Source organism: Taudactylus pleione, unplaced genomic scaffold, assembly GCF_031769625.1.
Source record: "Taudactylus pleione unplaced genomic scaffold, aTauple2 ptg000171l, whole genome shotgun sequence".
NCBI classification, from domain to species: Eukaryota; Metazoa; Chordata; class Amphibia; order Anura; family Myobatrachidae; genus Taudactylus; species Taudactylus pleione.
The window spans coordinates 822,065-843,463 of NW_028284573.1; the positions used below are offsets into that span (position 1 = coordinate 822,065).

A 21,399-nucleotide genomic window follows, 5' to 3' on the forward strand; every position below is an offset into this window, starting at 1 on the left:
TATGTCTGTGTGCTCCTGAGTCTGTATATGGGAGACTGCGCTGAGTAATGGGATATGTGACACCTGTATATCTGTGTGCTCTTGAGTCTGTATATGGGAGACTGCGCTGAGTAATGTGATATGTGACACCTGTATATCTGTGTGCTCCTGAGTCTGTATATGGGAGACTGCGCTGAGTAATGGGATATGTGACACCTGTATATCTGTGTGCTCCTGAGTCTGTATATGGGAGACTGCGCTGAGTAATGTGATATGTGACACCTGTTTATCTGTGTGCTCCTGAGTCTGTATATGGGAGACTGCGCTGAGTGATGTGATATGTGACATCTGTATATCTGTGTGCACCTGATTCTGTATATGGGAGACTGCGCTGAGTAATGGGATATGTGACACCTGTATATCTGTGTGCTCCTGAGTCTGTATATGGGAGACTGCGCTGAGTAATGTGATATGTGACACCTGTATATCTGTGTGCTCCTGAGTCTGTATATAGAAGACTGCGCTGAGTAATGTGATATGTGACACCTGTATATCTGTGTGCTCCTGAGTCTGTATATAGAAGACTGTGCTGAGTAATGTGATATGTGACACCTGTATATCTGTGTGCTCCTGAGTCTGTATATAGAAGACTGTGCTGAGTAATGTGATATGTGACACCTGTATGTCTGTGTGCTCCTGAGTCTGTATATAGAAGACTGTGCTGAGTAATGTGATATGTGACACCTGTATATCTGTGTGCTCCTGAGTCTGTATATAGAAGACTGTGCTGAGTAATGTGATATGTGACACCTGTATGTCTGTGTGCTCCTGAGTCTGTATATAGAAGACTGTGCTGAGTAATGTGATATGTGACACCTGTATATCTGTGTGCTCCTGAGTCTGTATATGGGAGACTGCGCTGAGTAATGTGATATGTGACACCTGTATATCTGTGTGCTCCTGAGTCTGTATATGGGAGACTGTGCTGAGTAATGTGATATGTGACCCCTGTATATCTGTGTGCTCCTGAGTCTGTATATGGGAGACTGCGCTGAGTGATGTGATACCTGTATATCTGTGTGCTCCTGAGTCTGCATATGGGAGACTGCGCTGAGTGATGTGATATGTGACATCTGTATATCTGTGTGCACCTGAGTCTGTATATGGGAGATTGCGCTGAGTAATGGTATATGTGACACCTGTATATCTGTGTGCTCCTGAGTCTGTATATGGGAGACTGCACTGAGTGATGTGATACCTGTATATCTGTGTGCTCCTGAGTCTGTATATGGGAGACTGCGCTGAGTGATGTGATATGTGACATCTGTATATCTGTGTGCACCTGAGTCTGTATATGGGAGATTGCGCTGAGTAATGGGATATGTGACACCTGTATATCTGTGTGCTCCTGAGTCTGTATATGGGAGACTGCGCTGAGTAATGTGATATGTGACACCTGTATATCTGTGTGCTCCTGAGTCTGTATATGGGAGACTGCGCTGAGTAATGTGATATGTGACACCTGTATATCTGTGTGCTCCTGAGTCTGTATATGGGAGACTGCGCTGAGTAATGTGATATGTGACACCTGTATATCTGTGTGCTCCTGAGTCTGTATATGGGCGACTGCGCTGAGTAATGTGATATGTGACACTTGTATATCTGTGTGCTCCTGAGTCTGTATATGGGAGACTGCGCTGAGTAATGTGATATGTGACACCTGTATGTCTGTGTGCTCCTGAGTCTGTATATGGGAGACTGTGCTGAGTGATGTGATATGTGACCCCTGTATATCTGTGTGCTCCTGAGTCTGTATATGGGAGACTGCGCTGAGTGATGTGATATGTGACATCTGTATATCTGTGTGCACCTGAGTCTGTATATGGGAGACTGCGCTGAGTAATGGGATATGTGACACCTGTATATCTGTGTGCTCCTGAGTCTGTATATGGGAGACTGCGCTGAGTAATGTGATATGTGACACCTGTATATCTGTGTGCTCCTGAGTCTGTATATAGAAGACTGCGCTGAGTAATGTGATATGTGACACCTGTATATCTGTGTGCTCCTGAGTCTGTATATAGAAGACTGTGCTGAGTAATGTGATATGTGACACCTGTATATCTGTGTGCTCCTGAGTCTGTATATGGGAGACTGCGCTGAGTAATGTGATATGTGACCCCTGTATATCTGTGTGCTCCTGAGTCTGTATATGGGAGACTGCGCTGAGTAATGTGATATGTGACCCCTGTATATCTGTGTGCTCCTGAGTCTGTATATGGGAGACTGCGCTGAGTGATGTGATATGTGACATCTGTATATCTGTGTGCACCTGAGTCTGTATATGGGAGATTGCGCTGAGTAATGGGATATGTGACACCTGTATATCTGTGTGCTCCTGAGTCTGTATATGGGAGACTGCGCTGAGTAATGTGATATGTGACACCTGTATATCTGTGTGCTCCTGAGTCTGTATATGGGAGACTGCGCTGAGTAATGTGATATGTGACCCCTGTATATCTGTGTGCTCCTGAGTCTGTATATAGAAGACTGTGCTGAGTAATGTGATATGTGACACCTGTATATCTGTGTGCTCCTGAGTCTGTATATGGGAGACTGCGCTGAGTAATGTGATATGTGACCCCTGTATATCTGTGTGCTCCTGAGTCTGTATATGGGAGACTGCGCTGAGTAATGGGATATGTGACACCTGTATATCTGTGTGTTCCTGAGTCTGTATATGGGAGACTGCGCTGAGTAATGTGATATGTGACACCTGTATATCTGTGTGCTCCTGAGTCTGTATATGGGAGACTGCGCTGAGTGATGTGATATGTGACCCCTGTATATCTGTGTGCTCCTGAGTCTGTATATGGGAGACTGCGCTGAGTGATGTGATATGTGACATCTGTATATCTGTGTGCACCTGAGTCTGTATATGGGAGACTGCGCTGAGTAATGGGATATGTGACACCTGTATATCTGTGTGCACCTGAGTCTGTATATGGGAGACTGCGCTGAGTAATGGGATATGTGACACCTGTATATCTGTGTGCTCCTGAGTCTGTATATAGAAGACTGCGCTGAGTAATGTGATATGTGACACCTGTATATCTGTGTGCTCCTGAGTCTGTATATAGAAGACTGTGCTGAGTAATGTGATATGTGACACCTGTATATCTGTGTGCTCCTGAGTCTGTATATAGAAGACTGTGCTGAGTAATGTGATATGTGACACCTGTATGTCTGTGTGCTCCTGAGTCTGTATATAGAAGACTGCGCTGAGTAATGTGATATGTGACACCTGTATATCTGTGTGCTCCTGAGTCTGTATATGGGAGACTGCGCTGAGTAATGTGATATGTGACACCTGTATATCTGTGTGCTCCTGAGTCTGTATATGGGAGACTGTGCTGAGTAATGTGATATGTGACCCCTGTATATCTGTGTGCTCCTGAGTCTGTATATGGGAGACTGCGCTGAGTGATGTGATATGTGACATCTGTATATCTGTGTGCTCCTGAGTCTGTATATAGGAGACTGCGCTGAGTAATGTGATATGTGACACCTGTATATCTGTGTGCTCCTGAGTCTGTATATGGGAGACTGCGCTGAGTAATGGGATATGTGACACCTGTATATCTGTGTGCTCTTGAGTCTGTATATGGGAGACTGCGCTGAGTAATGTGATATGTGACACCTGTATATCTGTGTGCTCCTGAGTCTGTATATGGGAGACTGCGCTGAGTAATGGGATATGTGACACCTGTATATCTGTGTGCTCCTGAGTCTGTATATGGGAGACTGCGCTGAGTAATGGGATATGTGACACCTGTATATCTGTGTGCTCCTGAGTCTGTATATGGGAGACTGCGCTGAGTAATGTGATATGTGACACCTGTATATCTGTGTGCTCCTGAGTCTGTATATGGGAGACTGCGCTGAGTAATGTGATATGTGACACCCGGAAATCTTGCCAATAGTCGGGGCGATTACCCTTTGCCCTAGACCATGCAAGATAGCTTGTACAAACATAAAGATTTAATGAACGACGGAGCGATCACTCATTCCGTCCTTCATTAATATGCACCGCACCGCGTGCAATATCATGTGATTGGATGAGCAGTATAAAATCGTCGAATCGTCCACTTTATTGTCTAGTGTGTGCCCAGCTTTAGACAAGTTTTCGGTGAAAAAAGACGCCCTGCGCTAGCAGAGTCTCAAGGGACCTGGCGTGCCTAGAGGGCGCTACTGTTTGGCGCTACTGTAGCAAAGATGTGTGAGGACACATCTGTATATATGTGTGTGATCCTGCCTGTATGTATGTATATATATGTATATATATATATTTGTGTGTGTCTATGTGTGACCTTGCCTGTGTATGTCTATATACAGAGTGTAACCCTGCCTCTGTGTCTCTATATGTAACTCTGCCTGTGTATATCTGTGTGTCTCTACATGTATCCCTGCCTGTATATGCGGGGCCTATTCATCATTACTTAAAATTCTCTGGAGGTAATTAGGTTTAGAACTGGCATGGAGTCCTACCTAATTACCGGAGGAATTCATCATTCCTCTTCTCCATCAGTATCTATTCCAAAAAGCTGTCATTTTTGCGATGACAGCTTTTCGGGAAATATATACTTTTCCCTGCCTACACCTACCTTACCGCAGCTGTAATCTGTGCTGCGCATACGCCGTTACATCTGTAAAAGCAGCGCATGCGTAGCACTGCCTACAGCTGCGGTGATTGTGTGTGCCCCTCAACCCTCCTTCCGCTCACCTCCCTATCCCCCACCTCAGGCTCCGTCTGCTTTGCTGATACTGTGGGCCTGATTCAGAGCCGCACGCAAAAAGCGTGCGCTCGCTCTGAATCAGGGCGGCCGCATGTTTTTTTAAATCCAGCCTCCTGGCCGCTCGCATAGCTGTGGGTGACCACCCACAGCTTTTGCGAGCGGCCAGGTGATGGTCGCGACCATCGCGCTTGCGACAAGACCCTTGTGGTAGGGTCTCATTCCCAGAAGCCCCAATGAGCTTCTGGCTCTAATAGAGCCGGAAGCTCACCACTGACATCACTCGTGATGTTAGTGGGGCCGCCCCCAAATGGCAGGCGTTCCTTCGGGAACGCCTCCATTTGGCAAGCCACCCCCGCCGACCCGCCTACCAAATGGGGCGAGCTGTCGATCAACATTGACAGCAGCCACTTTTGGATGCGAGCGCCGGAGCGAGTGATTTCTCGCTCGCTCCGGGGCTCGCGTGCCGCGCGTGAGCACTGCCTAACAATCGACCCGCTTGCGAGTGCATAGCGCTTGTGAGCGGGTCTGAATCAGGCCCTGTGCTCTCCCGGCAGAACACAGTAAAATGTTTTTTTTTTCTAAACTTTACTGTGTTCTTCCAGGAGAACAGTGTCAGAGCAGCCACCGCGGCCGGAGGAGGGACCAGGGAGCGCGGAGGGAGTGGAGGAGGACCTGCCCAGCCGACAGCAGGTAAGTATCACCCGCTATACGTCACCTCAGCGTGGCGTAAAGCAACACCATCAAATTCCGAAAATACATAATTTTCGGAATTTTGATGAATAGTCTAATTTCTACATCCCCATACTAATGTACTAATGTATGGGGAGTGTGGAAATTAATGCAGGAGGACTTAACGAGGAGATATCAGTGACATTTCCTGTGTAAAGTGTCTTCATGAATACTAAAATAACGGTAATTAAAGTAAATGTCCTGTAAAAACGTTATTTTAGTGTTGATGAATAGGCCCCTGTGTCTCTATATGTATCCCTGCCTGTCTATATGTATATGTCTCTATATGTAACCCAACCTGTGTATATGTATATGTCTCTATATGTAACCCTGCCTGTATAAATGTATATATATATTTATATGTAACCCTGACAGTGATATTTATGTATCTTATGTATCCCTGCCTGTTAGTATGTGATCGCACCCTCCCACTGGCAGAGGAGAGGAGACTGCTGCTGCTAGGGCCGGATCAAGGCTTGTGGGGCCCTGAGGTAGCTAAGTTGTGGGGCCCCCTCCAATAAATTGGCCCCTACCTTTTCCTCCTCCAATATGGCCACAGTGCCCTCATGGTGGCTCCATAGAGACCCCTGCTTCCCAAACTGCCCGATGTTTCCCAACTACAGTGTCTCCCCAGTGCACAGTGCCCACATGGTGGCCCCCTCATAGACCTCTGATTCCCAAAATGCCCAATGTTTCCCAACTACAGTGTCTCCCCAGTGCATAGTGCACCCATGGTGGCCCCATAGAGACCCGATTCCCAAACTGCCCAATGTTTCCCAACTACAGTGTCTCCCCAGTGCACCCATGGTGGCCCCCTCATAGACCTCTGATTCCCAAACTGCCCAGTGTTTCCCAACTATAGTGTCTCCCCAGTGCATAGTGCCCCCATGGTGGCCCCCTCATAGACCTCTGATTCCCAAAATGCCCAATGTTTCCCAACTACAGTGTCTCCCCAGTGCACAGTGCCCCCATGGTGACCCCCTCATAGACCTGTGATTCCCAAAATGCCCAATGTTTCCCAACTACAGTGTCTCCCCAGTGCCCCCATTGTGACCCCTTCATAGACCTCTGATTCCCAAACTGCTCAATGTTTTCCAACTACAGTGTCTCCCCAGCACCCAGCCCTCACACTTACCTTCTATGTTTTACTGCTGCTCCCCACGGCTCCACCGCTGCCTGCTCTGTCTTTCAGAGGCCGGGTGTAGCGCTGCGTGAGATTATGACATCAAGCGCGCTGCCCCAATTAAACAAAATAAACTTTATTGAAGTGACCGGTGCAATAAGGTTACAGCGGCTCCCCGAACTGTCCACATACCGGTACCTGCCTGCGTCCTGCTGATCATGCAGCAGCGCAAGCAGAGGTATATCTGTGTCCCTAGACCCTCCGTTGCGAGGCCTGTATGTGCGGGCCCTCCTGTGTGTGGGGGCCCCGGGGCGACCGCCCCTGTCATCCTCCCTTTAATCCGGCCCTAGCCGCTGTTGCTTAGTGACAGCAGACTCCCTGGTCCCACTGCAGCCCAGCATACAGCAATGGAGAGAGGGAGGGGGTGGCACGGATCCTGGCCCCCTCTGTGCTCCTCCAAAAATCTTAGACCTGGGTAATTAGTAGCCGTCCCCGCCCCCCTTTTCTGTGCCCCTGTGTGTCTGTATATGTGACCTCTCTGTATATGTGTGGTGCCTGGGGTTATCACCAAGTGCCTCCTCACCTCTCTCCCTGTCCCCTACAGCTACAAGATCATGTGGCCAGGCTGGGACAGCTCTTGCTCTGAGGCTGAATAGGACGTCCCTTCTGCTGTCTCTGGTGTAATCACAGCATGCTGGGGGTTCCTGTGCAGCCATAGTGGAGAATCAGGTAAGCAGAAGGGGTAATGTGGGTACTGTTGGGAAGGATATGAGTGGAAATACTGGTAGGCAGGGGGCATGTTACATGTGAGGAAAACTGTGGTCAGTGGGGCATGTAAGGAAAAAGCTGGGGGGCGGGAGGGCATTGAGGAAAATGCTGGTACACAGGATGGCAGTAGGAATTGGTGAACAGAAAGATACCTTTAGGCCTAACAGTTTCAACCTACAGGGGTCAGTGTTGTCTGCTGGATGGTCAGGATCCAGTAGGAACGTCAGAAGATGCTACGCGCCCTGGATACAACTCCTGGAAGCTCCATTGATAATTGTTTTTCTGCAATGATATATTGAATGTATACAATACAGAGCCTGTCAGCCATATAAACAAATGAGGAGCAAAATTAAAGGGCAGGACGGATACGTTAATAGAACCACATAGTTCTCAGAATTTTAGGGGGTAAAAACACTTTCACAATTTAGGACACGATGGGGACGTGGGCCTCGGCCAGGTCACATTACACTGGAGGCTGGATTTCTGGGCAGATTGTTATCAAGGCAACAAAAACATTCAAATTTACAAGGGTGACATCATTCTACAGGCAGTTATTATTATTATTATTATTATTATTACATTTTATTTATAGGGTGCCACAAGTGATCCGCAGCGCCGTACATACAGTAAAGGGTACACAGAACATTACATTTCAATACAGTGACCAAAATATAAACAGAACACAAGTAACAATTAGCAACACAATTCTCCATACACAGTACAGCTCTGAAGGTGAAGGCTGTCATAGAAGTGCTAGAGAAGAAGGCTGTGAGACCGTGGGGAGGAGGACCCTACTCCTAGGAGCTTACAATCTAGGGGAGATGGGAGACAGACAGATGACATGAGGCATGAGCGTATAGAGGGGGACCTCAGTGCAGGAAGTAGGCGAGGTAGAGATGGCTGAGAATGGAGGGACAGAGACCTGGTAACATGGTTATGTGGGAGAAGGGTATGCTTTGATGAACAGGTGGGTTTTCAGTGCACGTTTGAAGCTCTGCAAGGGCGGGGAGAGCCTGATCGAGCGAGGGAGAACATTCAGTGGAGGGGGGCTGCGCAGGAAAATCTTGGATACGAGCATGAGATGAAGTAACCAGGGTGGAGGAGAGGTAACAGTCATTGGCAGACCGGAGTGAGCGGGAGGGAGTGTGTAAGGAGATGAGGTTGGAGATGTAGGGAGCGGTAGAGTTAGAGAGGGCAGGAGCGTGGGTGTAAGGAGAGGAGGTTGGAGATGTAGGGAGCAGTAGAGTTAGAGAGGGCTTTGTATGTGAAGGTGAGGAGTTTGAAGAGGATTCTGTAGGGGAATGGGAGCCAGTGCAGGTTTTGGCAGAGGGGAGCAGCAGAAGTGGAACGGCGGGGGAGAGGAGGATAAGTCTAGCTGCCGCATTGAGAACAGACTGGAGGGGAGCAAGATGGCAACGTGGGAGGCCAGTAAGGAGAAGGTTGCAGTAGTCAAGCCGAGAAATGATTAGTGAATGAATAATCAGTTTGGTAGCATTCCGAGACAGCAAAGGCCTAATGCGAGCGATGTTGCATAGCTGGAACCGACAGGATTGAGCCAGAGATTGTGGACCTCATTCAGAGCCGGTCGCACAAAGCGTGCGGTCGGTCTGAAGGAGGGGAGGACCTCTTGAATTTTCAAGACGTCCTCCTTTGCGGTGGTAAGGCTGTGGGTTAACACCCAGAGCCTTACGACCGCCTAAGGTGATGGTCGCGATGGTCAAGACCATCGGGGCTTACGACGAGACCCTAGGGTAGGGTCTCCCTTGTCGTAAGCCCCGGAGAGCTTTCGGCTCTGTCTGAGCCGGAAGCTCTCCACTGACATCACTAGTAATGTCAGTGGGGCCGCCCTCAAACGGTAGGCGTTCCCATGGGAACGCTCCCGTTTGGGCTGCCACCCCCCTGGCCCGCCTTCCAAACGGGGCGAGCTGTCAATCAACATCGACAGCTCGTCCCCTTTGGATCGAGACCCGCTACAAACGGCTCTGTCGGTCGTTGCGGGTCTCACGCATGCGCACGCCGGCGCCGGCGTGCGCATGCTCTGTGGGGGGCCATCAACCCGGTCCGAGCGCATCGGCGCTAACGGCCGTGTCTGAATGACCCCCTGTATGTGGGGTGTGAAGGACAGGATGGAGTTCTACTGTATTCCACTAACTCTCTGTACATAAATGAGGATAAATCAATATCACCCCGTATTTTCAGACTTTTTAAGATTATATGAATTAAGACCCTCCATAAGCCGAGGCTTACTCAGCTGGCCGATACCACACAACATGGAGACTGAGGGTCGCAGCGCTGGGATCGCAGATGCTGACAGGAGGAGCCTCTTCACTTCAGACGCCTCCTGCAGCATTTGAACTTTAGCAGGTCGATATTGCAAAGCCACCTGTGCGCGGCTCTGCAATTCCGTCCACTGCTGTTATCATCTAGAACCTGCAGAGCATTCGGAAAGATACTTAGTCCTGCAAACTGGAGTGTGGGTGTGCTCTGTTTTAATGCGCTAGGCAGACTATACGTTTTATTGCACAAACACACCCAGGTATTCAGAGACGGATTATGGGCCCAGCCACAGGGCTGCTAGCTCCAGGGATTCCAAAAACTAACAGGCCCACCTGCTATTTGGCCATTATAACGGGCCTTTTGTTGTTACTGAAGCCCCCGGCTGGCTGATCTCACATACTGCACTGCAGATTCCCTTTTCTCACATCTTTCTCTAACAAGTCCTTTGATTTATAGGTGTTTGTCATTTCCCCACGTTGACCTCTGTGCATTGCTTTCCACTCTGTAACACGGGGCCTCCACCCTTGTTTCCCAGGACAGAGCATGGGAGGCTGTGTTTTCTGTTACGGGCAAGCAGGGCCCTTTCCATCCATCATTGATGAGAAGGAAATGTAATATGCGGACAACAATCTGTGCAGTATCAACAGACAAGGCCAGAACAGCGCATAGAGGGAAAAATCGCTAAATTATTCATGGCTCCGCTTTTTTACCTCTTTGCAGGAATGCCAGTAATCGGCACTAATGGACAGACAGCAAAACGCAGAGTATTATTACACAGCCTTGTATGCCTTGCTTTGCCCATTAACTGTTCTGATGCTGCCGGCATTTCTCCAAGAGATCAGCACATTTTGGGGGTGACTCAGTGGTGCACGCAGCTGCAATAGCGGGTGTAACTTTTGTCACAGCCATTACTACCGCTTTTTGTTAATGCTGTGGATCATGCTAGTCCTTTTGAGACGCTCACCGACAGCGTCGCAAATCCGATGTGCTTACACAGACGCACTATCGGCAGACTATCGGCTGCACTATCGGACATTGCACCTGTCTATTGCTGCTGGTGGAACCACGTCTGTAGAAGCAGTCACTGACAGCTACATGCCCCCACCCATTCGCCTTAGCCATATGGATTCCATACAGTTTCCATTTGCGTCCCCTGGTGGTAACCTTTGGGGTGTATGCGCAGTGCATACCCTAACTCTGTGCCCAACTCAGAAACGCCACCTATATCTTTTATTATTTCTGTTACATACACTGTATACTCTGTATTTGCCTGATCAAAATATTTAGATATATATCGTACTTGCCAGTTTCTCCTCTCCGGGAGAAGTCTGGAGAGGAGCTGCAGCTGACCAATAAGAGGACGGGAGGGGCTGTTCACGTCATTAAACACCGTAACGGCTGTGAATCGTGAGTCCATAAAGAAAATAGAATGTCACAAATTGCGTCTTTTAGACCCGCCGCCTCCATACGACCCACTGATTCCCGATATCCTCTGTACATCCTGCTCACGTTGTGCGATATATCCGCCCACTCTGCCAGGGGTACGGGGGACTACTCGAAAAATCGACACCATGTACCTGACCTACTGCCTCCAGAGCATGTGACACCATGACATCAGAAGGGAGCAACCAGGTAGCTGGGCGCTGATTGCATCTAAAGAAAGTGCCTCTGCGGTCTGCAGGGTTCCCTGGCGGCTGCACCTGTCACACACACTTCCTTACGCCCTTGCTTACTCATTCAATTGATCAGTAGACTGTCATTCTTGTTTTCTCCTCCATGTATTCCATTTATCTCCTCTCAGAGTCTGTCTGTCAATCATATTTATACATCCCACCTAACAACGTGACACGTGGACAACGTGCATGACAGACACACAAGAAGGGGGCGTGATCATGCATAATTGGGGTGGGATCAACATTCCAAATATGTTGGTCTGCCCCAGGGCCGTAACTAGGGTAGTGTGACCTGTGTCATGGCACAGGGCACCGCAGGGCAGGGGGCGCTGTTTGGGCCTGTCAATTTTCCTGTTTATTATCAGTCTCACTTGTAGCTTCCTCTTCTTTTATCCCCAGCATCTCATGGCCTCCCCTATCTCTTCCCTGGCCCTTCCCCATGAGGCTATGGCCCTCTCTCAGGTGCACTATATTATGTCCCTATTTATCCCCAGCATCTCCTGGCCTCCCCTATCTCTTCCCTGGCCATTCCCCATGAGGCCATGGCCCTCTCTCAGGTGCACTATATTATGTCCCTATTTATCCCCAGCATCTCCTGGCCTCCCCTATCTCTTCCCTGGCCCTTCCCCATGAGGTCATGGCCCTCTCTCAGGTGCACTATATTATGTCCCTATTTATCCCCAGCATCTCCTGGCCTCCCCTATCTCTTCCCTGGCCCTTCCCCATGAGGTCATGGCCCTCTCTCAGGTGCACTATATTATGTCCCTATTTATCCCCAGCATCTCCTGGCCTCCCCTATCTCTTCCCTGGCCCTTCCCCATGAAGCCATGGCCCTTTATCAGGTGCACTATATTATGTCCCTATTTATCCCCAGCATCTCCTGGCCTCCCCTATCTCTTCCCTGGCCCTTCCCCATGAGACCATGGCCCTCTCTCAGGTGCACTATATTATGTCCCTATTTATCCCCAGCACCTCCTGGCCTCCTCTTCCCTGGCCCTTCCCCATGAGGCCATGGCTCTCTCTCAGGTGCACTATATTATGTCCCTATTTATCTACAGCATCTCCTAGTATCCCCTATCTCTTCCCTGGCCCTTCCCCTGGAGGCCATGGCCCTCTCTCAGGTGCACTATATTATGTCCCTATTTATCCCCAGCATCTCCTGGCCTCCCCTATCTCTTCCCTGACCCTTCCCCATGAGGCTATGGCCCTCTCTCAGGTGCACTATATTATGTCCCTATTTATCTCCAGCATCTCCTGGCCTCCCCTATCTCTTCCCTGGCCCTTCCCCATGAGGCCATAGCCCTCTCTCAGGTGCACTATATTATGTCACTGTTTATTCCCACCATCTCCTGGCCTCCCCTATCTCTTCCCTGGCCCTTCCCCATGAGGTCATGGCCCTCTCTCAGGTGCACTATATTATGTCCCTATTTATCCCCAGCATCTCCTGGTCTTCCCTATCTCTTCCCTGGCCCTTCCCCATGAGGCCATGGCCCTCTCTCAGGTGCACTATATTATGTCCCTATTTATCCCCAGCATCTCCTGGCCTCCCCTATCTCTTCCCCGGCCCTTCCCCATGAGGCCATGGCCCTCTCTCAGGTGCACTATATTATGTCCATATTTATCCCCAGCATCTCCTGGCCTCCCATATCTCTTCCCTGGCCCTTCCCCATGAAGCCATGGCCCTTTATCAGGTGCACTATATTATGTCCCTATTTATCCCCAGCATCTCCTGGCCTCCCCTATCTCTTCCCTGGCCCTTCCCCATGAGGCCATGGCCCTCTCTTAGGTGCACTATATTATGTCCCTATTTATCCCCAGCATCTCATGGCCTCCCCTATCAAATCCCTGGCCCTTCCCCATGAGGCCATGGCCCTCTCTCAGGTGCACTATATTATGTCCCTATTTATCCCCAGCATCTCCTGGCCTCCCCTATCTCTTCCCTGGCCCTTCCCCATGAGGCCATGGCCCTCTCTCAGGTGCACTATATTATGTCCCTATTTATCCCCAGCATCTCCTGGCCTCCCCTATCTCTTCAATGGCCCTTCCCCATGAGGCCATGGTCTTCTCTCAGGTGCACTATATTATGTCCCTATTTATCCCCAGCATCTCCTGGCCTCCCCTATCTCTTCCCTGGCCCTTCCATATAAGGCCATGGCCCTCTCTTAGGTGCACTATATTATGTCACTGTTTATCCCCACCATCTCCTGGCCTCCCTTATCTCTTCCCTGGCCCTTCCCCATGAGGCCATGGCCCTCTCTCAGGTGCACTATATTATGTCCCTATTTATCCCTAGCATCTCCTGGCCTCATCTATCTCTTCCCTGGCCCTTCCCCATGAGGCCATGGCCCTCTCTCAGGTGCACTATATTATGTCCCTATTTATCCCCAGCATCTCCTGGCCTCCTCTATCTCTTCCCTGGCCCTTCCCCATGAGGCCATGGCCCTCTCTCAGGTGTACTATATTATGTCCCTATTTATCCCCAGCATCTCCTGGCCTCCTCTATCTCTTCCCTGGCCCTTCCCCATGAGGCCATGGCCCTCTCTCAGGTGCACTATATTATGTCCCTATTTATCCCTGGCATCTCCTGGCCTCCTCTATCTCTTCCCTGGCCCTTCCCCATGAGGCCATGGCCCTCTCTCAGGTGCACTATATTATGTCCCTATTTATCCCCAGCATCTCCTGGCCTCCTCTATCTCTTCCCTGGCCCTTCCCCATGAGGCCATGGCCCTCTCTCAGGTGTACTATATTTTGTCCCTATTTATCCCCAGCATCTCCTGGCCTCCTCTATCTCTTCCCTGGCCCTTCCCCATGAGGCCATGGCCCTCTCTCAGGTGCACTATATTATGTCCCTATTTATCCCCAGCATCTCCTGGCCCCTCCTATCTCTTCCCTGGCCCTTCCCCATGAGGCCATGGCACTTTTTTAGGTGCGCCATCCTATGTCCCTATTTAAAAAATGTGTGGGGGGGGTGGTGGCGCCAATGCTCTCTTTGGCAGAGGGCACCAAAAAGTCTACTGTAGTTACTGCTCTGGTCTGCCCCCTCTCCTAATAACACACCTTCAATACCGAGCATTTAGGGAAGCCGTGAAAGGGACATGTCTCCCCACGTTCGGGAATAAAGGTGCCCTAAATGGCGGGACAGTGAAAAATCAGGACAGTCTGGTCTAAATTGGTTGGGAGATTTGATTTGTGGTAATAATAGGTAAATTAGACATTAGTGTTGTTTAATACTGAACTCCATCTAAAATCTATTAAATTATGTTTTTCTTTATTATAATGAGGATTCTAATTTGGAGAGCTGCATTAGGAATCTGCTGTTTAGTGCAACCTATGCACATTAGATTTAGAATTAAACTCTACCAGTGTACATGTTTTTACAGGCACAGGGTTCTCACTTGGGCAAACTGGTCTGTGGGCCTGATTCAGAGCCACTCGTAAGTGGCAGCTCGTTCGCTCTGAGCGATGTTTGCCGAACTGCGCATGCATACGGATCGTTATACGCAAGCGCGAACCAGTCAGTGCGGTCGAAATTCATGTGTTCGCCAAATAGCGAATGCCTGCTAATTTCAGTGACAGAATGAGGCGTATGTGGGTGGTAACAGGGGAAGGTGCTTGAAAACGGGGAGTGGAAATCCGATCGCAGGCGTGCTTAAAGGTCAAAATCCAGCAGCGTCATTGACCACGTCACTTGGTTTTTTTTAACTCAGAACTGCTCGCAAAATAGTGGTTGAAAAAACCAACCACAAGAATAGTGAGCAGTTCATACGCTGGACGATGTACTCGATTAATCTAATAAATAGATGCGAGCTGGCAGGGGGCGTATTTTTCAAATTTACGTTCGCATGTTTTGCTCGCTCGTTCAGACTTAGAGGCGTGAACAGACCGCAAAGTGCGAACGGTTCATTTGAATAGCCACCCCTTTTTAGAAAACGAACGACCGCAAATAGCGAGCGGCTCTGAATGAGGGCCTGTGTATGCTCAGGGCATACTTACCGACCTTGATGTTTTTTTCTCCGGGAGAAGCCTGGAAAGGTGAAGCAGGTGGGAGTGATGGGGCTGGTGATGGGGCTGGGTGATTTGCATAATTAGGCCCCACCCACTCACAGCAACATGCATCAGTTTGCGCATATATAAATAGGGGACCGGGCCAAATTATGCGAATCGTGTCATTAGGTCCCACACCCTTCTCACGGACCCGCAGAATCCAAGTAAGTTGTGCCTCGGACTCATAAGTAAAACACTGAGGCAAGCGCTCACTGTTTTACTTAAGAGTCCGAAACGCACTGTGCATACTTCCCAATGGAATCGGTATGATTTACCACCGGACCCGTGCCCAGCGGTTGGAATCCCGACAGCGGCATCCCGGCAGAGGAGGAAATCCCAATCGTCCAAGGTAAGTATATACTAACCTATTTCTACCACTTAACCCTCCCTTAGGGTTACCTAACCCTAACCCCCCCCAGTGCCTAACCCTAACCCCCCTCTAAGTGCCTAAACCTAACCCCCCCTTCCCCACCGCCTAAACCTAACCTCCCGGGGGGTGCCTAACCCTAAGTCCCCCCCAGGAACCCTAAACCTAACCCCCCCAGCTATCTGCACTCGGCACGCAGCAGTGGCGTAACTAGGGTATTTGGAGCCCAGGGCAAATTTGAAAATGGAGCCCCCCCCTCCCCACTGCCATGAGCGCGCCAAAAAATGGGCGTGATCACTTAAAAATGGGTGGTGTCAACATGACACACCCCTTTATTTTCAAACTGAACATTCCTATCCATATGCACCTTAACCCCAGTAGTACCCCCAGTATGCAGTTGTGGTCCCTCTCATGCAGGCCCATAGTAGTGCCCATTATACAGTATCCCCAGTAGTGGTCCCTCTTATACAGCCCCCAATTAGTTCCCCTTACTCAGTACCCCCAGTAGTGGCCCCCCCAAATGCAGTGCCCCACGTAGTGTTCCCCCTTATGCAGTGCCCCCAGTAGCAGTCCCCACAATGCAGTGCGCCCAGTAGCGGTATCCCCTTATACAGTGCCCTTTTATATAGTGCCCCCAACTGTAGTCCCCCCCATGCAGTTTTCCCAGTAGTAGTCTCCTTATGCAGGCACCCTGTAGTGGTCCACCCTATCTAGTGCCCCCTGTAGTGGTCCCCGCAGTGCCCCTAGCAGTAAGCCCCTTATATAGTGCCCCCAGCAGTAGTGTCCCCCCCTCCCATGCCGTGCCCCCAGTAGTGGTCCCCCTGATGCAGGCTCCCAGTAGTGACCCCCCCCTATCCAGTGGTCCCTGTAGTGGCCCTTCCTATTATTGCCCCCATTAGTGGTCCCCCGAGTGCAGTGCCCCTTTTAGAATGCCCCCAGTGGTAGTCCCCCCCCCCAAGTAGTAGTCCCCAGTAGAGTACCCCCCCCAGTAGAGGTCCTCCCAATGGCACCCCCAGTAGATGTCCCCCCCAGTAGTAGCCAACCCCTCCCCCGTTGTGCAGATAGGTAAGGTTTAAAAATAAATAAATATATATAAAAATATACTTACCTGATTCCACGCTGCTCCTGTCCGCGATCGCGATGCCGCTCCCGCCCTCCAGCCCGCCTGGGCTGGCGCGCTCAGCATTATGGGACTGACGTCATGACGTCATGACGTCAGTCCCATTACCCACTGCAGGAGCCGGACGGAAGTCCGGCTCTTGCAGTGGGTGCTGCAGCAGTCAATGAGAGTCTATCTGACTCTCATTGGCTGCTGTTTAACACACGCATCGCCGCCAGCGCTGGCGGCGATGTGTGTGTTATGCACAGCCTGAGCCCGCCTCCTGGTGCTATTGGGCAAGCATTCAGGGGGAGGGAACGGGCTCAGGCGTGCAGCACAGGACCTAGCGCCGGTCCTGTGCAAATGTGTAGCGCTGACCGCACTCCTTGCGGTCGGCGCTACTCTGGCTATCTAGGGCGGGCGGGCCGGTACCGTGGTCGGCGGCGCCCCCCCCGCGCCGCCGGTCCAACGGCGCCCAGGGCACGAACCCCGCTCGCCCTGCCCTAGTTACGCCACTGGCACCCAGCGTCCCTTCGATCGGGATGCCGGGCGTCGGGCTCCCGGCGTATGTCTAATGACAGGCGTCTGGATTTTGATGCCTATCATTAGACACTTGCCAGGATATGACAGTCGGGAAGCCAGCTGTCGGGATTAGGTCCGCCGGCTTCCCGACTGCATACCTTATCAATGGTTACTGCAGTCAGGCACAGATCGGAACTGCATGGAGACCCATCCAGTTCCTATAGGTGTTCCTGGGCGGTGACAGGAGGGGGGGTGGCTCCAGTCGGCAGGCATATTGACAGAGGCATGTTGACAGAAATCGCAGCTGTACTGTAGGCCTGGGTGAACGCTGCTTAGTGTCCGCCTATGAATGAGTAGAAATGTGAGGGGCGTTCGTGTACGCTGGCTGTTAGGTAACAGGGGGTGTCTGAAAAGATACACGGAGATGTTGTGTCCTATGGGAGTGTCGTTAGCGTGTCGGTGATGGTGGGTGTGGTCACAGATGCAGAACCGCTCAGATCGGAGACCATAATTAGATGATAATTAGATGATAATCTGCATCTGCCATTAGGGCTGGTACAAGTTTCGATGGTGGGGTCTAAAGGCTCCCCAGGCAGTATTTGCATGTCTGCGGTGGCCGACAGCGGGCGTCTCAGTCCTTGCACGCTCAGACACATGGATGGGCACCAGGCAAGGGCTTTGTACCGGTGTTAGTATAAAAGTCATACACTCAACCCCATCAAAAGAGCAAACACACAGACGCGGCAGCTGCCGACAGAGAGGCCACATTGGCCTACTCTCCCGGAACATCCTGGAGACTCTTGAAATATAGGGTGGTGCTCTGAGACGTCTGGAAGAGCGGGCAAGTCACCACCTGTACGCAGTCACCGTCTTCCCGAGTGAAGTCGGCAAACCAGGTTGTGTGAAACGTGTCATGGTGGCCACGTGGCATTGTGTAATGGGGGCGGGGCCAGAATGGTGCATTTGCTCTGCCACACTGCCACGCCGCCCACATTGCTGCACTTTCCCCCCCCCAGAGCCAATCGGCTTGCCCCCTCCCAGACGCTGGGTGTCTATGTGCTTGAACACTCGGGTGCAAGGATTTACACCACGGAACGGCATTGGCCTAAAGACGCAGACACAACTGCAGCAAAAGACCCAGCCGCGTGCAGGGCCGGCCCAAGACAAATTTTTTAGGTAAGCAAAAAAAAAATGTAAGCGCCCCAAGGGGTACCAATACACGGGCCGAATGCTCACGCCCAGAAAAAAAATAAAGGAGTATGGTCTAGTGGGAAACATAATGCACCCCCACCCCATATAATAATACACCCAACACCTCTCAAATAATATTAATAACCCCCATCCCACATGATACATCCCCACCCACATAATACACAGCACACCCCTCAAATAACATTAATAAACCACCACCCAACATAACACACCCTCACCCCATATAATACACAGCACACTCCTGTAATAACAATACACCACCACATCACATAATAGAAAACACCACTCCTCAGATCACATTAATATACCCACCACATCACATAATAAAAAACACCACCCCTCAGATCACTTTAAAATACCCACCACCCAATATAATACACAGCACAACCCTCAAGTAACATTAACCCCCCCACCCCACATAATATACAGCACACCCCTCAAATAACATTAATAAACCCCCATCCAACATAAAACACCACCTCAGTGACAGTGCACACATACGGTCAGTCAGTGACAGTGGACACATACCTTTTTATAGAGGCCCTGCACTGAGACCGGCTGCAGGACACGGCACCCCGCCCATCCACGATTAGCAGCAGCAGCCAGCAGGTTGTCCCCTGAAGACAGCACGCAGGACAGCCCTGGATGCAGGTAAAGTTGGCCGCGGTGGTGTGGTGGCGCTTGTGTGACGTCACACGCCGCGACCTCACACAGTGCAGAGGAGGAGTTCTGAACGGAGCAGAGAGGGCTTGTGAAGCCTTCTACTGAGCCTTAATTACTGTACTACGCACACATAGGGTCCGGAGACACTGGCGGCGGAGCAGGAGAGTTCTCTCTGCTCAAGTGTCTGTGGCCGCTCCGCGTTCCCGGCGGCTATTCCCGGCGCCCTCTGCCGGCTGGCGCTCTACACACCTGCGTAGTCGGCGTAATGGGCGGGCCGGCCCTGGCCGCGTGTCCGATTGAGAATTTGGACCATAGTTGGGGAGCGGTGTGCCGTACTAGCTTAATTCTAAATGTCAGTGTAAAATCAAAGTTGTCCAGTATTTTACAGTATTTTCCTTACAAGCAAACAAAATAAATACATGTGCATCCTTTACATTGCAACATTGTTTAATCCAGGAGCAAATTGCTCCTGGGCTGCACCATTTCTTAATGCCAGAGCAGGGCGACATTGAGCTCTGTGCCACTCCCGACCCCTGAACATGTGACGTCATGATGTTATGTCAAGAGGGTGGAGCCACAAGCTCCGGGAAGTACGGCACTGCCCTAAGCATCAGTAGCGGATGTACAGACTGCAGGGTGCGTGCCAGGAGCATAGGAGCACACCCTAGTTACGGCCCGGCCTTTCTGTATTTCCTCCTAACTCTGAATTAGGTCTTGTTTCGTTTTTCTCCCATATTACATTATCCATTTGATTTATCATAAGTTGCCTACCAGGCTAGCACTCAAAAGGTGGATTAGAGATGGCCATCGACCGTCAATTGTTGGCAACCAGCGATTTTTTTTTTGTCAACAATCGTCAATGGTTTGGCGCAGAAGCAGTAAATGTTTATTTTTTCCCCCTTGGCGCGGCGCTAAGTACATATAGGCAACACATTTAATTATGTCATTGTGGCCCCACAAACTGCGCAATGCAGGGAATCACAATATTACACAGCAGTCTGCGTGGCCACGGTGATGCCATTAATTGCAGGACACCCCACGGACCCCCACCAGGACCTCCCCCTATAGGATCCAATAAAATGTAGGAAGACCGATTAATAGTGAATTGACTGGCTGGAACGATGTGGCCGTTACGTCCTTCAATAATATGCACTTCACCGCATGCGATATAGCGTGATTGGCCGTGCAGCAGGCCCATCCCACAATATCGCATTCGACTCGCTGGAGCGCGCAAATGGGCGTACACACTGCACAATATGCCCGATTTGTCGCCCGACTTGCCCAGAAACATCGAAATGGTCTGAAATCGTGCTAGTGTGTACCCAGCCTAAACTTACTGTAGTAAATATGTACCAGGTGCACTTTAACATCCCCTCTGGAGATCTGCAGAGCATTGCTCTGTTTTTCAGATACCTCTGACAAAGCACATATTGGTATATTTTACAGAGCATTTCCCACTTACAGACAAGGCAAGCAAGGAATGGCCCCGCCATATTCTGCAACTACCTGCAATTCTTAAATGATAGCTGTAACTGTGAATAATTATTCGTGGGAACTGGGAACTAACCCCCTGCCATCTCATTGCACCACTGGTTTCAGGCCTCTGCTTGGCAGATAGCCGCCAGTGCTTCTAATATAGTTACAGCAGGACAGTGAAATGTGAGAGTGTCCGGCCAGTGTAGGTAAAAATAAATCTGACTTACCCAGAGCGAGCCCTTCACTGTCCGACATCCCAGGAGTAGAGGCTGCAGGAAAGCAGGGGAACTAAACCCAAAGCCTCAGGGTGTAAGGCTGCACTTTCTGTGTCTGACAAACAGCTGAGGTTCTGACAAGGAGAAAAAAAAGAGAAAAGAAAAAAAGACAGGAAGATAAGGATGAATCCCGGAGCCAGAAGAGCCCAGTGATTGGAGGATATCATTTCACCCCCCTCCCTCTGGACTTTCCAGTTCCCATAAGTCACTCAGAGCATAATTGGAATATTTATATTGGGGCAGTTTGAGACTCACCCCAAACATCTATTGGTGTGACTGCATCCACAGGACAGAGGTCCCCGTATCTCTATGCACTAATACGCAAACATTGCATGAACCTACAAGTGTATTTTGTGTCATTATTATTTCCTCATTGTAAAAAAAAAAATGAGTGGT

The 21,399-nt window shown here is 50.2% G+C and overlaps 1 protein-coding gene across 1 annotated transcript in view; it reads right to left on the reverse strand.

The window, feature by feature from the left end:
• Window positions 1-21,064, reverse strand: part of EML1 (EMAP like 1) — a 191,281-nt gene extending 170,217 nt beyond the window's left edge. The window contains exon 1 of the mRNA XM_088475399.1: window positions 20,956-21,064. Within this exon, the coding sequence (XP_088331525.1) occupies window positions 20,956-20,983 (28 nt within the window). The 5' untranslated portion in view covers window positions 20,984-21,064. The remainder of the gene's footprint in view (window positions 1-20,955) is intronic.
• Between the last annotated feature and the right edge of the window lie 335 nt (window positions 21,065-21,399).